The sequence below is a fragment of the Doryrhamphus excisus genome, chromosome 16 (genome assembly GCF_030265055.1).
Source record: "Doryrhamphus excisus isolate RoL2022-K1 chromosome 16, RoL_Dexc_1.0, whole genome shotgun sequence".
NCBI classification, from domain to species: domain Eukaryota; kingdom Metazoa; phylum Chordata; class Actinopteri; order Syngnathiformes; family Syngnathidae; genus Doryrhamphus; species Doryrhamphus excisus.
In genome coordinates this window covers 3,071,305-3,087,173 of record NC_080481.1, presented here as the reverse complement: position 1 = coordinate 3,087,173, position 15,869 = coordinate 3,071,305, and the positions used below count along the sequence as shown (strand labels likewise).

Genomic DNA, 15,869 nt, shown 5'->3' with positions numbered 1-15,869 from the left:
TGTAAAAAATTACTTCTTTACAGTCAAACTTACCTTGGATGAGTGACTGGTGAGTCTCTGGGGTCAGATGTTTCTTGCATACACATCTCAGGACCCCAAATACTGAACGCTTTGAGGCTGTCGCTTGGCAACTCAAAGTGTCTGTATGGGATTAACATGCTTAACATGCTACTTCTTGAGCCACTCCTTTCTGCCTTGATCGTATGATTTGGGTCGCCCAGGCATAGTCAGTCAATAAATAGTACTGTATGTCTACTCCATTTAAAGGTGAAAACAACATGAAAACCAAGGATGCTGTATGAATCAGTCATACCTGAAGATCACTTAGAAAGTTGGGAGTCAGTGTCAAATCCGTAGATGCCCATCTTCACCAGTCAAAATGTGTGCCCTTAAGTGTCATTCTCAATCTACTGTATATCGAGGGGTGTCCAAAGTGTGGCCCAGAATGGCTGCGGCCATTCTAAAAGTATGAATTAACAAGAAAAATAAACTAAAACAAAAGTTTTACATTGAAAAATCCACAGTAATTTCACAAGAATAAAGTCAAAACACTAACAAAAAAGTTGTAATATAATGAGAAAAAGACAAATTAAATAACATTGTAATTTTATGAGGAAAATGAAAGTCACTATAGTAGCATAAAGTTGAAATAATAAAAAAAATACTAGAGAAAAGTCGTAATATGAAAAAAAAAAATACTTTTTGGGAAAATTAGGTTGGCGAAAACATTATCATATTAAGAAAACAAAATTTCCAAGAATGAAGTTGAAAAAGTTGGGAGTTTTCTAAAAAAAAAAAAAAAACAACACTAAAATGGAAAAAATCAGTCGTAGTTTGACAAGAATAAAATTCAGCACACTGATTTCAGCGGTGGTGCCAAGCTGACGCACGACTGTCGGCATTTTGTCTCTTCTCCGGGATGCCGAGGGCACAGAAGACGAAGTCGACTGCATCTGCGCTTCAGAAGGCAGCAGATGCGGCTGGAGGGACCCAGCAGAGGCAGGCAAACCTGCATAATGAATAATGTAAAAAGCCTAGAAATAAATGCATTGTGAAATAGAAAAGATGAGTTGTGGATACCAGCTTTTTGTTCATGTTCTGGTAAAACAAGCATATTAGCTTGTTTTAAGCTATGAAAATAAATATAATAATAATAATAAAGGCATATTATTCTACACCAAATGATACCCAACACAACAGGTCAGAAGTGACCGGGGTTAAGTTAGAGGACGTTTCATTTTAACTGATGAGTGTTTTCCAGTTACATGGCTACATAGCATGTGTATACTGATACCAGCATAACATAGCAGTCCCCAGAGGAGCAAAAAAACCTGCTTGAATCGGTCGATTTGGCGTCCTGATGAGCTATGTCGGAATCAAGAGATGAATTATTTGCGGGCTTTCAGTGGAGCTGAATTGGCCAGCGCCGGGACTCGCAGATTCCTTGCTACAAAGTTGGTCTGACGTCCACCGGGCGTTCGTACCGGACGGCTAACATTGGCAGGTGAGACACTGAGGGGCGGGGTTGTGCCAATGATGTAATACGTCCACTGCATGCCTGACGCCTGCGTCGATAAGAGTAACAGCACTTCTATAGACCAGCATCAAACAGCGTGTGACGACTTCTGGCTCAGCGTACCTTGATGCTAAGTCTGGCGTTGTGTCTCTTATTGGCGACGTTGGGGGTGAAGAACACATTGATGAGGGCACCGCTCGAATCAACAGGCGGCAACATTCCCGAGGCGGGGGTCACAGTGAACTCATTGCTGCTGCCTGGCTGGAATGTTGCCACGAACGGCTCAGGCCGTCTGAGAATTTGCACACATTTTTGGGGGGAAAATGTCTCATTTGTTCATTGTTATTCTTACATTGTTAAAAAAAACAACACACACCTGGTGGTGCTGGTAAGGTAGAAGCCTACTGCTGACGTTTTACCAAACTCAGTGGTTTCCGTGTCGATGACATCATCAACATGAGGCTCGTTGGCGATCACGTGGATGGGAAACTCCCAAATGTGTCCAGACACATGCTGGACCACCAGGTCTGCAGAGTACCTACACACACACACACACACACACACACACACACACACACACACACACTTTGGGTTGATACATCTTGGCCTCCTTGCCTCGTCAGTGCCAATATGGCAGGATAGTATTGGATATGGAGTGGGAAGTGTTCTTCAAGCAGAAGACATTAACTCTGCCAGGTATTGATTCTGCATCATGAATGGCCTCTGAGCAGGAAATCAAATGCAATGTACAATCAGCAAGACTAAACCAGAACTGTAAAAATTAATCTTTTAAAAAATTATTAATCATTTCACAGCGTCAGCATTAGATGGAGTCATACAATCAAACAATTCTTCATTTTAATCTAATTTTATTTTGAAATTAGATATACAGAACCTATTTAAAAGTAGTTCATAATAAAACATATTTATATGTACTATTTCTTTATTTAATTATAAACTTCCTGTGTAATTTTAAATTAGTAAATTATTAAAAAGCATTACAAAAAAATAAACATTACAAAGGATGTAGACCGTGATACTGAAAACATATATATCAAAAAGTTATGAGAAAAAAGTTGATGCTAAATTCATTGTCTACTATTACTTTCCTCTTTGTGCACCCCCCCCCAAAAGGGAAAAAAGTAGAGAAAAATACATTGGCCTATAAAATATTTTGATCGTATTTCAATAATCAAGAAATGTATGAATAAAAATGATAGATATGATAAAAATTATGGGATTATTTTAATACATTATTAATACATATTTTAATTATTTTAATATTAGTACATTTCTTGTTTTAAAAAATTGTTAAAATATTTTAACAAATTTTTAAATCAAGAAATGCACTAATTAATACAAATTAATTTATACGAGGAAAAAAATAATTGAGAAAAAGCAATTGGTAAAATATTTTAAAATATTTTAATAATCAAGATATTTATTAATTAAAACTTCAGATGTAAAAAAAATATTGGCCTATGTAGTATTTTTATATCATTTCTTTAATTAATAAATTTATTTATTAAAATTTTGCAAAGGGAAAAAATGTATTGGCCTATAAAATATTTTCATAATATTTGAATAATCATAATAAAACTTATTAAGATGTATCCCATTGGATTTGTGCTAAAAGAAATGTCGTCATCACTTGTTTCGTAGTCTGACATGTTTACTTTCACTATCCCAGCAGTAAAACGGCAGAGAAAACGCCAAGCGATTTGTGAGGTCCATTTTATGATGCAAATATATTCTGCTTTTGAAGGCATATTGTTTTCAGAAGCCAAAACTCCAGCAACTACCTGGAACTACTTTCCTCAGCACCAAAATCCCACCAGAACTCGGCTCAGGACACAAAGTGGGGAGCAAGTGGCTGTTGACGGACTTCACTGCTTATGGGGGTGTCATACAACTTCATGCCAAAAAAATCCCAACTATCCCTTTAACTGCCCACCCCTGGTCTTCCTCACCGCCTCCCCACTGTCAGTGTACATAGAACCTCATCCTTTGTTGGCTTACCTGGTTTTCTTGACCGGGTTGTGGATCAGCCTCAAGGTGAGCGTTACGACACCAGTCTTGGGATCCCTCCGCCCTGCTTCGATGGAGGTCGTCAGGCAGTCGTCTTCGCTGTCTGTACGCACCTCACATTGGAAGTCTTCGACAAGCACTGTGGAAACTGAACAAGTCAAACACAAAAAAGCCATTGTTTGTGTATGTGTATATAGTGTATGTGTGTATAGATAAAAATAGATTTAAATGGGTAAATATTGTAATATTTTATTATATTATAACCTACTAATACACAATTTGGCTATTTAATTCAATGTAACTTTTGACATGTTTGATTAATGATTAAAATTGATTTCTTTAGGCTTTTTTGTGATTGTCTCATATCATAGGGTTGATGCTCATACCCGTTGAACCCCCACTCTTCTTTGTATCAAAGCATGCTTTTCAAATCTCACAATATTAAGATGTTTTTTTTATATTTAATATTAAGAAGGGGCTGCACGGTAATTGAGTGGTTAATGTGCGGGCCACACAGATAGGAGACCCAAGTTCGATTCCCTCCTCGGCCATCTCTGTGTGGCGTTTCCATGTTCTCCCTGTGCATGCGTGGGTTTTCTCCGGGTACTCCAATTTCCTCCCTCATTCCAAAAACATGCTAGGTTAATTGCCGACTCCAAATTGTCCATAGGTATGAATGTGAGTGTGAATGGTTGTTTGTCTATATGTGCCCTGTGATTGGCTGGCCACCAGTCCGGGGTGAACCCTGCCTCTTGCCCGAAGAAAGCTGGGATAGGCTCCAGCACCCCTGCAACCCTTGTGAGGATAAGCAGTGGAAAATGAATTGGAATCATTGTTTAGACATATATGGCTAAATTTGTGTCAACGTGTTGAAAGTTTTCCTCCTATTTTTGTTGAGAACTGATATTTTCCTGAAACTTACTGATGTTCCACTGCTGATTACTAAGGAACAGAAAAATGTAGACACAATTTTTTTTCTGATATAAGATGAGACGCTAATCTGTCTTTTGGTACATACAATGTCTATACAGCCCATGAACATAATATTCTGTGTGCCTTGAAAAATTTGTAAAAATCATCAAAAATGTTCGGTACCGAGAGGGACGGTTTTTCAAAAAAGCTTTTCAAAGTGCTGGACTCAATGAGGAAGATCAACAAAGATCCCAGAATGAAGAGTCCATGTGTCCGTACCCCTCTAGAAAGTGAAAGTTAAGCTTGTGTACGAGAAACTGAGTGTTGCGCAACTGTACTTGTGCTATGTGAGCTGGGTTGTCATGGAAACAATCATAAGGGCAGCTATCAGACTGAAGCTAAAAGTGTAATAATAATAATATGATTATCTAAGACTAACACATACCTTCATTTCCACTTGAACTCTGCACTCCGGGCATGCATCCAGTGAGCAGCACATCAAGCGTCTTCTCCAGCTGGCAGCCCGCTTCACACTGCAGCACGCAGAGCGGTGAGTTGTCATCAAACGTTTTCACAGGAATCCCGCAGAGAGGATAGATCCAACAGATGGTCGACAGCTTCTGCCCTGACCTGTTTAACACACACGTGTGGAGAATATGTTATACTTCACTACAGTGGAACGCGGAAAAGCTGATATCACTCAGCATGGCTGATTTATATCCATGTAAGTGGTTGTCGAAGTAAATGAAAATTAACACTGACTTGTGACTGTGGCCAGAGACAGAAGGACAATAGGAGGTAATAAAAGAAACGTCGGAGAAATGACTCAGTTCTGCCCTTTGCTATATCAAGTTAAAATCATGACTTGTACTGTTTTAGGGCTGCACGGTGGACGAGTGGTTGGTCGAGGTATGAATATATATTTAACACAAACACACTATTTTACTATTTTACTATTTAACGGTCCGCCTTGAATTATTAGTCTAATTTTATTTGTAAAAGTGTAATGCTATAAGCTATCTCATTTCCTTTTTTTCAGGAAAAAAAATATATATAAAAAATATATATATATATAAAAATAAATAAATAAATAAATATATATATATATATATATATATATATAAATTATATATATAAATATATATATATAAAATATATATATATATATTTTTTTTTTCTTCAAAAAATTTACAAAAAAATTCAAAAAAATTAAAAAAAATTTCAATTTCGTACTTGTTTAAAGTGTGTTTTTTTAAATTTTTTGAAAAAATATATATATATATATATATATTTTTTTTTCAAAAAATTTAAAAAAAAATTCAAAAAAATTTAAAAAACTTTCAATTTCGTACTTGTTTAAAGTGCTCCTGAAAAAAAGGAAATGAGATAGCTTATAGCATTACACTTTTACAAATAAAAAAAAAAAAAATATATATATATATATATATATATTTTTTTTTAACTGAATAAGACATCATGTTAAAAGTTGAAATACTCCAAAATAACTGGCAGGCCAGATTCAAATGCTTGGTGGGCCGCATGTGGCCCCCGGGCCGTAGTTTGTCCACCCCTGTAATAGTGGTTGGATTACAGCAGCATTAAGTGTATTTTTTTTTTGTTTTTTCAGAAACCAATTCAATGGCGGGCGAGTGGTTAGCGCGCAGGCCTCACAGCTAGGAGACCCGAGTTCAATTCCACCCTTCCTCCCACATTCCAAAAACATGCTAGGTTAATTGGCCACTCCAAATTGTCCATAGGTATGAATGTGAGTGTGAATGGTTGTTTGTCTATATGTGCCCTGTGATTGGCTGGCCACCAGTCCAGGGTGTACCCCGCCTCTCGCCCAAAGACAGCTGGAATAGGCTCCAGCACTTCCCGCAACCCTTGTGAGGATAAGCGGTAGAAAATGAATGACTGAATGTACTGTTTTAAAGCAGCACACAATGCACAATCCTGCAGGTATACAAACTAGACACCGTTTCTTGCTTGTCGGGACATGGAGGGGCTTCATCGTGATGCACAGCCAGGCTTGTTGGGGGTCCATGGACTTGGGCGCAAACACCACCGGCACATCCAGACAGTCCCCGCCGCTGATCTGTACACCTGCAGCAAAGATCATAGCGCCATCTTTTACAAATATATACTACTTGATAAATCATGCGGTTTTGTGCTTGAATACTGCCTATTATATTAAAACATAGTCACAGTATTTAAGCAGATGTTATATATTTACTATACATTAACTAAAACTAAAAAATATATGTCCTTCAGGAGAAAGATTCAAAGGTATTGTGATGATCTACACTGGTCACTAGGTGTCAGTGATGTGACTGTAATGTTCAGAGAGACACACAAGCACCAGACTCGGTCACCGGGAAAACAGGGTTTTATTGCAGGTTTGAATTATCTCACAAGTACAATACTCCCTTATAAAAAATCCCTCAACAAAACACAGGCTCTTGTTATGGGCGAAACATAACTCTGAACCACCGACATCACTTCCTGTCCCATCTGTTTCTTATTTACCATCATTATGTCTATTATATTGGGTAATAAGAGTGTAAAGGTGACTATAGGGGTGTTATTGCATGTCTATAGGGCTCTAATAATATCATAACCTGTATTTAGAAAGTTATAAAAAGGTTTTCTATGCTATACCTATGAAAATATTCAATTTATAAAATATTTGGCGAAAATTCACTTATTATAGTGAAGAAGCAGTTAACCGTGATAAACGCGATTAATGTACTGAAAACATATGCTATATTTTTTGGTTTCAACAAAATCTCATCTCAAACCAGATTTCAGTTTTCAGCCGTACGATTGCTACTGAAAGCCTAACAATGATAACGATAAATTGTCGGTAAGTTCTTAGGATCATACGCATAGGCATCGGCATCAATCCTTCGGTGTCTACCTACCTACCTTACCATCATTCACTGACAAATGTGTCGGACGTGGGAGAGATCTGTGTTTTTTTTTTTGGTATTAAATTGCATAGTCAGTGAACGCGACCAGTCCAGGGTGTACCCCGCCTCTCGCCCAAAGACGGCTGGGATGGGCTTCAGCACCCCCCGCGACCCTCGTGAGGAAAAAGTGGTAGAAAATGAATGAATGAATGAGTCAGTGAACGTACCTTCAGCTTGGCTTAAAGACAGAGAGAACACGCCCTTGTCAGGAGTCACTGGGCAGCAGTCAGGCGCCCCGCTTGGATCCTTTTCTATGACACACAAAGACACAGCAGGAAGTCATAATTATGTGTGCATTTGCATGAAGGATACGTAACATTCCATTTATATACTGTATCTATAGTCACACAGTGGAACCTGTTTAAGTCTGACTGGTGTCAACATAATCGAAATTTTCTTCCAGAGACATTACGAGGCTGAGTGATAATAAAGTGTGTTTGCTTGTTGACATGGTTTTTTCCTCCATTTGTGAGTGTAGTTGCGGTATTTTGTCTTGGCTAGAATTAACAATAACGATTTATATATGCGCAAAAGAGATGCTCATTAAAATATCTACGTCGACAGCCTCCCCAACTCACGGTGCAACCAAAAATAACATGTGGAATACACAAAATAGACATAAAAATGCGATATCGTTTGTTATCACATACTACAGTATTAATTGGCCCTGTACCCTAGAAGCCACCCATGAATGATACGGGAAAAGGCCGAAATGATACTGTGTCAAAGCCCAGGGCAGTGATACTGATAAAATATAGAGTTTAACCATGTCCAGTATCAGCCCCCGTAGCTGTCCACTCAGAGCGCGCTGCTCTGGTATTGTGCCCGTGAAACAACCAATCAGAGAACAGAAAATTTTCGGGAAACAAAATGGTCTTTTGATTAAATAGTACGTGATAATACGGTCAAAAATAACATGCGTGCCAGTATCAGCCCTCCCTGGCCTGATACCAGACAAACCATGTGATAACCTATAAATATCAGTGTTAGATTCTCGATCATGAAAACCGAAAAATGCTGTATACAACACATATGTGTTAATTCCACCACAGGCAATATGTCATGTTACACATATCGAAATGGGCTGATATCGGTATCGGAAATCAAGAGTTAAACAATATCGGCATATTTAACAAAAAAGCCAATATTGAACATCTCTTATTGACACACGCAAAACAATATTATGCTTGTTTATAACCCACAAGGCATGCTGGGAAGCCCACATGCACCGGTCCTCAGCAGGAGGACCTCGGGGGTAATAAATAACATTGTTTTTCATGTACGTATATTAGTGTGCAAGTGTATTTTTTTACTGACATAGTGTGTTTTCACACAAATTAAGAGAAAATGTTTTCATAAAATGTGTGAATTTGCAGGTATCTATTGTATATATACTATTTATGACACGGTCCTGGCTGGACCACACATTAAAGAAATGAAACTGAACCCCATCGGGAGCACATTGTGACCTGTGAGCGTGATGCGAAGCGTCGCCACGTCCTGGGTGGGGTTTCTGAAGGGAATAGTGATGGACTCGCTGGAACCAACAATGCAGGAAATGCTCACAGGTTCCTCCCGGCTCGGCATGAGACCGCAGCCAAACAACAACATGCACCATTCTTGCATCTACAGTAAACCAGTCACATGGGGCGGAGGATAGCAATGTTATTGAGCCAAGATCGGTGGTAATAAAGACAAATAAAAACAGTAAAGCTGCTGTTAAGACAGTGAGTAATGTGTATATTTGTCAACACCTGAGGGCACGTGAACGTTATCTTGGCGACGTGGTTACCCTGTCCTATGGATGATGGAGTGAAACGGACCCCGAGCTGAGTGGCGGAGTGGGGCCCCACAATAAGCTGAAACACACACAAGCAGAAGATAAACCAAAAGAGCACCAAAATCCTACATTGATACCCTTATTAACCTCAGTCATTAAGTGTGGAAAATCATGGAAAAATCATTTGATTACAATTTTACAATTACAACTTTTGCACTACAGGATCTTAAAGGGCACCTATTATGTTTTTTCCACTTTTCTGACCAATAAATGTAATTAAAATGTTGTATTGTCGTGTTAAACAATGCCAAAGTTTGTGGAAGTGAGCCCTGAAAAACGTTTTGGATGGTTCTGAACACTCACATTCAGAGAGCGTTCTAACACTGGCGATGTGTGATGTCACAAATTGGCGGGCTTCCTTATATGGGCATACGCTGTAGGCTAGATACGCTCTCTGTACTCTGTACCGCTTCTCTGTTTACGTGTCTCTGTGTTAGCAAAGGCTCCCAGGAAATGTTTTTTTAGGTGTAAGGGAAAGCTACTGTTTTCACAGGATGTTATGCATGTTATGGGCTGAAACATAACTCTGAACCACCGACATCACTTCCTGTCTCATTTGTCTCATTTTATTTACCGTCATTATGTCTATTATATTGGGTAATAGGAGTGGAAAGGTGACTATGGGGGTGTTATTTCTTGTCTACAGGGCTCTAATAATATAATAACCTGTATTTAGAAGTTTATAAACAGGTTTTCTATGTATGCTATACCTATGAAAATATCCCATCTGTAAAATATTTTGCGGAAATTCACTTATCACGGTCGGGTTAAGAAGCAGTTAACAGTTATAAACGCGATTACTGTACTGAAAACATATGCTATATTTTTTGGTTTCAACAAATGTTCATCTCAAGCCAATTTCCAGTTTTTTTTCCAGCCGTACGATTGCTACTGAAATTGATTGCTACTTTTGTAAGATTTCTTAGAACCTCCTTAAGACCCAACAAGTGCAACAAGTGCATGTAAATTCTTGCATTTTTTCAACTGGTCTTGAAATTTTCACCAGGAGTGTATTGGGTATATGCCATTGAGGATCAAGGCTAAGGTTAACCCTAGACCAGGGGTCTCAAACACGCGGCCCACACTAGTTTGAGGCCCCCGCCTTGATATGAAAGTTTAATGTTAGTGCGGCCCGCGCAAGTTTGATATGCTGTATGGTATCATGTACCCAGAAAAAATTATTACGTTTGATTCATGTTCATGTTAAATCTTAAATAACTGTTAATAGTTATCCTCCCCATCCGTGTGGAAGTGGTAAGTTTTTTAAGTTATTTAAGTTTAAAGGAAATAACTTGAAGGCTACCGTTTAGCTCGCTAGCTCTCTAGTTTGCGAGTTAGCAATGTGTCTCAAGACCCTGCAGTTGCGCAATATGTTGTAAATAAAAAGAGTATAAATGTGACTATAGTCGTGTTTTGTCATGTCTACAGGGCTCTAATAATGCTTTGTTCATTTTAATCTGAAAAAAATCATTTGTCTACCCACCAACTATATGTGGTTTCTTAAGTTTTTATTATTTGCCGTTTTATTATTATTATTATATTTATTTATTTATTACTGATTGATTTTCTTCATTCTTGATTTGTTTATTTATTTTCCATCTTATTTTGTGTAGAAAAATAAAAAGTAAGATATTTGAGAACAGTGGAATGTTTTATCAGAGCTTTTCTTGTAGAAAATTGGAACCAAAGCAAAGTTTTAAATTTATTTTTTTTTAATAAATGCGTTTTTTTTGGGGGAAAACCTTATGTGGCCCAGTCTCACCCAGACCCGAGCTCCAGTGGCCCCCAAGTAAATTGAGTTTGAGACCCCTGCCCTTGACAGTTTGTCTATGGAGCATTATGAGCAGTAGAGCACAGGGTTTCGGTTTGGATGAGAAAAATGAAGGCTTACAGTATTTCCTGAGTCCATTTCCAGCGTATAGTTCCTGGGGTTACTGTTGGTTACCATCAGCTCCACCTTCTCTGCCGTTGGGTTGACCACCGGAATGGACTGTCTGGTCCATCTGAGACATACCACACTTCTTCATAAATCCCCCAGAAAGTACAATTCCCTTCCAAGTGCATTTGAATGTTGAGAAATGATAAAGCCAAGGCACTGTATCATTTTTTTGGTCTTGTGTTTCCTTGAGTCACTCACTCAGTCGCTCAAATATTAATATTCATTCATTCATTCATTTTCTACCGCTTTTTCCTCACGAGGGTCGCGGGGGTGCTGGAGCCTATCCCAGCTGTCTTCGGGCGTGAGGCGGGGTACACCCTGGACTGGTCGCCAGCCAATCACAGGGCACATATAGACAAACAACCATTCACACTCACATTCATACCTATGGACAATTTGGAGTGGCCAATTAACCTAGCATGTTTTTGGAATGTGGGAGGAAACCGGAGTACCCGGAGAAAACCCACGCATGCACGGGGAGAACATGCAAACTCCACACAGAGATGGCCAAGGGTGGGAATTGAACCCTGGTCTCCTAGCTGTGAGGTCTGCGCGCTAACCACTCGACCGCCGTGCCGCCAAATATTAATATAATAAATAATAATAATAAATATTGACATAGATTCTATGTGCATATTGCCTCTGTAATCACCCAATTACTATGGTCAACACTATGCACAACTAGCAACATAAGCAATATGCGGCGTGGCTGCGTTGGTACCTACTTGCCCAACTGACAGCAGACTTGTGGTAGCGTAACAACTGGGGAGGGAATGGCATAGAACTCCAGCTGGTACCAAAACTCTCCGCTTGACTCCGACTGGAATATCACGCTGAAACAAAAACAAAACAAAACACCACCACCAAACCAAACACCGTAAAATAATATTTATCATGCATGTTAAAATTTAATTTATAACAATATTAAAACTTCAAATTGATCACAAGGTTAGTTTTGTATGGTGTAATTACAAGTAAAATGCTTCCCAAACAAAAGTAAGGAAATATTTCTTGTTTTAGGTCAGAAGTGCCATGCATTTTGCTGTATTGTCGGCGTTATGTGTGTTTTATGGACTTTATGAGTGCTACTCCTGTAGAACCTGGTAGTCCGGGACACTTTGCTGCTGACTATCAATCTGACAAGGGAGTCAAACTTTATAATTGATGTGCACATCAAGTGTATTTTTTTGCAGTGTTTAATCACCTGCACATCATAAAAACATGTAAAAAGATAACTATACAACGTAAAAGTAAAGGACCATGCTCTCACAAAACACTTATGTCATTGATAACAGTCATGATGATTGGACACCACATGATACTTTAGATACATAATTAACATGTGGTTTTATACTGAAGCAGCTGATGTGTGTTAAGAAGCAAAGCACAAGGTATTAATTTAATTAACGCGTGTGATGACGAAGGACACCAAAGGTAATGGCTGTTATTAGATTTCAGTATTACCTGTGTTACAAAAGAGAGAAATTCTCACCTGCCTGTGCTCTTCCCTATTTTGCCGGGAGAAAACGTGACTTTGTAGGCGAGGGTCTCCTGCGGCGGCACCGAAACCCAGTCGGGTCCTTGCAAGTTGTCTCCTTCCAGGGCTACGCTTAGAATGAGCAGTTCTTTTCCTGGGTTTGTGACGGGGATCTCTATGACGACTGACCTCTGCAAAGGGGTAACGTTGCACAGAAAGAAAAAACGTAAAAAAAAAATTTTAATATTTTTTTTACTATGATTGATGTGATGGACAGCGGTTTGTTGAGCTTACATGAACAGTGCATTGCACAGTGAAGGTGCTCACAGGTGTTGCAGGTTCACAAAGGATCTCCAGCGTGTAGAACACCTCATAGCGTCCGACGACATCACCTACAAGACATATGCACATACAGTGGATGTATACTGTATATCAAATAGTCTGAAAAGAAAAAATAATTTTAAATATTTACCTTTGTCACCGTCTGACTTATCATCACCCTCAATGAATGATACGCAACCTGTGAGAAACATTAGACTTTTTATTTATTTTTATTTAACTGCTTGCATCCATAAAATTATAGAACACAGGAATAGTCACATGACAATCACATCATGCATTCAGCAATGACCTGATTGCTGTCCTTGTTTCCGTGGTGACACCGCCATGATGTACACGCTGCTTTGGCCAGGTTCAACCTCCAGGGATGAATTGCCACTTACGACTGATAGGTCTGTAACTACCTGCACACACACACACACACACACTCATGCTTATTTAATTTTGCTGACTCGCCGTATTTGTTAGACTGATTGCATGAATGCCAACCTGAAGTGACCGTTTCGTTTGACTGTAGTTGGGGACACTGAGTTCCACCATGGTGGTCTTGCCCACGGGGCAGTGCAGTACCACATGATCCACGGGCAGAGGGCGCTCGCCCACCCCTCGAAGGGTAAACACTTGCTCAATCCCGTTGCGGTCATTATGCAAGGACAGCTTGCCCTGCCGGAGTCGATGGCAAGTTAGTGATATCATCAATTACGTGCTTTGCTACTGAAGAGAGGAGTTCATTAGGCACACCTGGGAGCACAATCTAATTAGATCCAATACAACATGAGGGTGGGTCGGTTTTTATTGGCCCCTGGGGAATATTCCCTACTTAAAATGAAACATAATGAAGGAGGATTAAGGCCCCCAAAAATAAAAATTTTAACAGTTAGAACCGTAGTTGTGTACTCGAGTCAGGACACTTGGTGTCAAGTCAGACTCAAGTCACACTTTTGATGTTTTTGGACTCGACTTGCCTGTATCTTCAAAGACTTGCAACTCGACACTTTGACATCAAAAACTTGTAACCTTGTTAGTGAATGTGTTGAGTAAAATATGCCCCCATTCAAAATATTCACCTTTTTGAATATTGTTTTTATGTAAACATATTTTCCCTTTAAATCTGCCTTATTTCTAAAATCAAAAATACTTCAACTTGCTGATATAGTTCATCTTCAGCTAAAATAATGCATAAGGCTAAAAATAAGCAATTACCTAAAAATGTCATCCAATACTTCTCTACAAGAGAGGAGAAATATGATCTCAGGGAAGAACTACATTTGAAACACTTATATGCTAGGACTATGTTAGCATTAGCATAGCATTTCAATATGTGGAATCAAACTATGGAATGGATTGAGTAAGGAAGTCAAACAATGCACAACGATGAGCCAATTCAAGAAACAATACAAGCAGTTGATGTTTGCTAAATACAAGGATGAAGAGTCTTGAACCAGTCATGATGTGCTATATATATCACTATATTGACACTTACTATGGTACCCATTATGGCATTGGATGCTCATATCACCTCCTACTTCAGTATGTGACAAAAAAATAAAAATAAAAATAAAAATAAAAATAAAAATAAAAATAAAAATAAAAATAAAAATAAAAATCAATAATAAAAAATCAATAATAAAAAATAAAGTAAAAGAAATAGTAAGATAAAATTAAAAATTTAAATTACATTAGGAAAGCAGGAAGTGAACAAATGTAACAGTTACTGATTGTAAAAGTACCAGATGGAGGGGTAGGATTTAATAAGCTTTAATTCTTCCTCGGGGCGGCACGGCGGTCTGGTGGTTAGTGCGCAGACCTCACAGCTAGGAGACCAGGGTTCGGTTCCCGCCCTCGGGCCATCTCTGTGTGGAGTTTGCATGTTCTCCCAGTGCATGCGTGGGTTTTCTCCGGGTACTCCGGTTTCCTCCCACATTCCGGAGGCATGCTAGGTTAATTGGCCACTCCAAATTGTCCATAGGTATGAATGCGAGTGTGAATGGTTGTTTGTCTATATGTGCCCTGTGATTGGCTGGCGACCAGTACAGGGTGTACCCCGCCTCTCGCCCGAAGACAGCTGGGATAGGCTCCAGCACCCCCCGCGACCCTCGTGAGGAAAAAGCGGTAGAAAATGAATGAATGAATAATTCTTCCACCGGTCTGGGGCTTTGGACATGTGGAACTGGGAACTGATTATGGGATGCACTCAATTGTAATCTGATGCATGTTCAAATGACATTAAACCATTACAATTACCATTACCATTGAATGCATCTATCAATGACCAACCAGGTTTAAGAACAAACAACAAATGTGAGGATTACATGTCTGTGCAGACTAAATCCTGAATGTTATGTCAGCGCTCTTTTTCTGTGACTAAGTCTTTTCACACCGGTCTGGGGCTTTAGCTGGAACTTTTTTGTGATAATAAGAACTGGGTGGACTAGGACGGGTCCCGGGCTCCATTGTATAACAAGTGAGTTAAATTGGCAAAGGGATGTGAAAAGACACAGAGAGAAACAACAAAACAAACATTACCATGACGACGCATTGTGAGGTGGGATGAAAAGTCAGAGGGTAACATGTTCTAGTCCCCGCCGGTACAATCAAAACCTCGGGGCCATGGAAGTCTTTACCGCTCAACTCAGCATGCAGCATCCAGTCTTGGAGTGTCTCATTGTGCTGCGATACAATGATGCACAATTGTATGTTGTTGTTTTTTTCATCTTCTAACATCAATGCAGAATTACTAAAGCAACAACTCACCAGAGGTATGTCTTGTGTGACTGAATGCTGAGCAGGTGAACTAAAGTCCAGGTGGACAGATCCTCCCTGTAGGAACAAATTACATTTTTTTTTTA

The 15,869-nt window shown here is 39.1% G+C and overlaps 1 protein-coding gene across 4 annotated transcripts in view; it reads right to left on the bottom strand.

The window, feature by feature from the left end:
• Window positions 1-618: 618 nt before the first annotated feature.
• Window positions 619-15,869, bottom strand: part of LOC131104395 (cilia and flagella-associated protein 47-like) — a 56,413-nt gene continuing 41,162 nt past the window's right edge. For 3 of the 4 annotated variants that reach the window (XM_058051508.1, XM_058051511.1, XM_058051512.1), the window contains 18 exons: window positions 15,775-15,840; window positions 15,547-15,690; window positions 13,510-13,683; window positions 13,313-13,424; window positions 13,154-13,201; window positions 12,976-13,073; window positions 12,697-12,872; window positions 11,930-12,037; window positions 11,157-11,268; window positions 9,180-9,284; window positions 8,895-9,051; window positions 7,593-7,676; window positions 6,433-6,559; window positions 4,902-5,086; window positions 3,536-3,692; window positions 1,893-2,054; window positions 1,640-1,808; window positions 619-1,565 (listed from right to left, as the gene is read on the bottom strand). In XM_058051508.1, the coding sequence (XP_057907491.1) occupies window positions 1,389-1,565; window positions 1,640-1,808; window positions 1,893-2,054; window positions 3,536-3,692; window positions 4,902-5,086; window positions 6,433-6,559; window positions 7,593-7,676; window positions 8,895-9,051; window positions 9,180-9,284; window positions 11,157-11,268; window positions 11,930-12,037; window positions 12,697-12,872; window positions 12,976-13,073; window positions 13,154-13,201; window positions 13,313-13,424; window positions 13,510-13,683; window positions 15,547-15,690; window positions 15,775-15,840 (2,361 nt within the window). In that variant the 3' untranslated portion in view covers window positions 619-1,388. The remainder of the gene's footprint in view (window positions 1,566-1,639; window positions 1,809-1,892; window positions 2,055-3,535; window positions 3,693-4,901; window positions 5,087-6,432; window positions 6,560-7,592; window positions 7,677-8,894; window positions 9,052-9,179; window positions 9,285-11,156; window positions 11,269-11,929; window positions 12,038-12,696; window positions 12,873-12,975; window positions 13,074-13,153; window positions 13,202-13,312; window positions 13,425-13,509; window positions 13,684-15,546; window positions 15,691-15,774; window positions 15,841-15,869) is intronic. The other variant, XM_058051509.1, reaches the window with a different exon arrangement.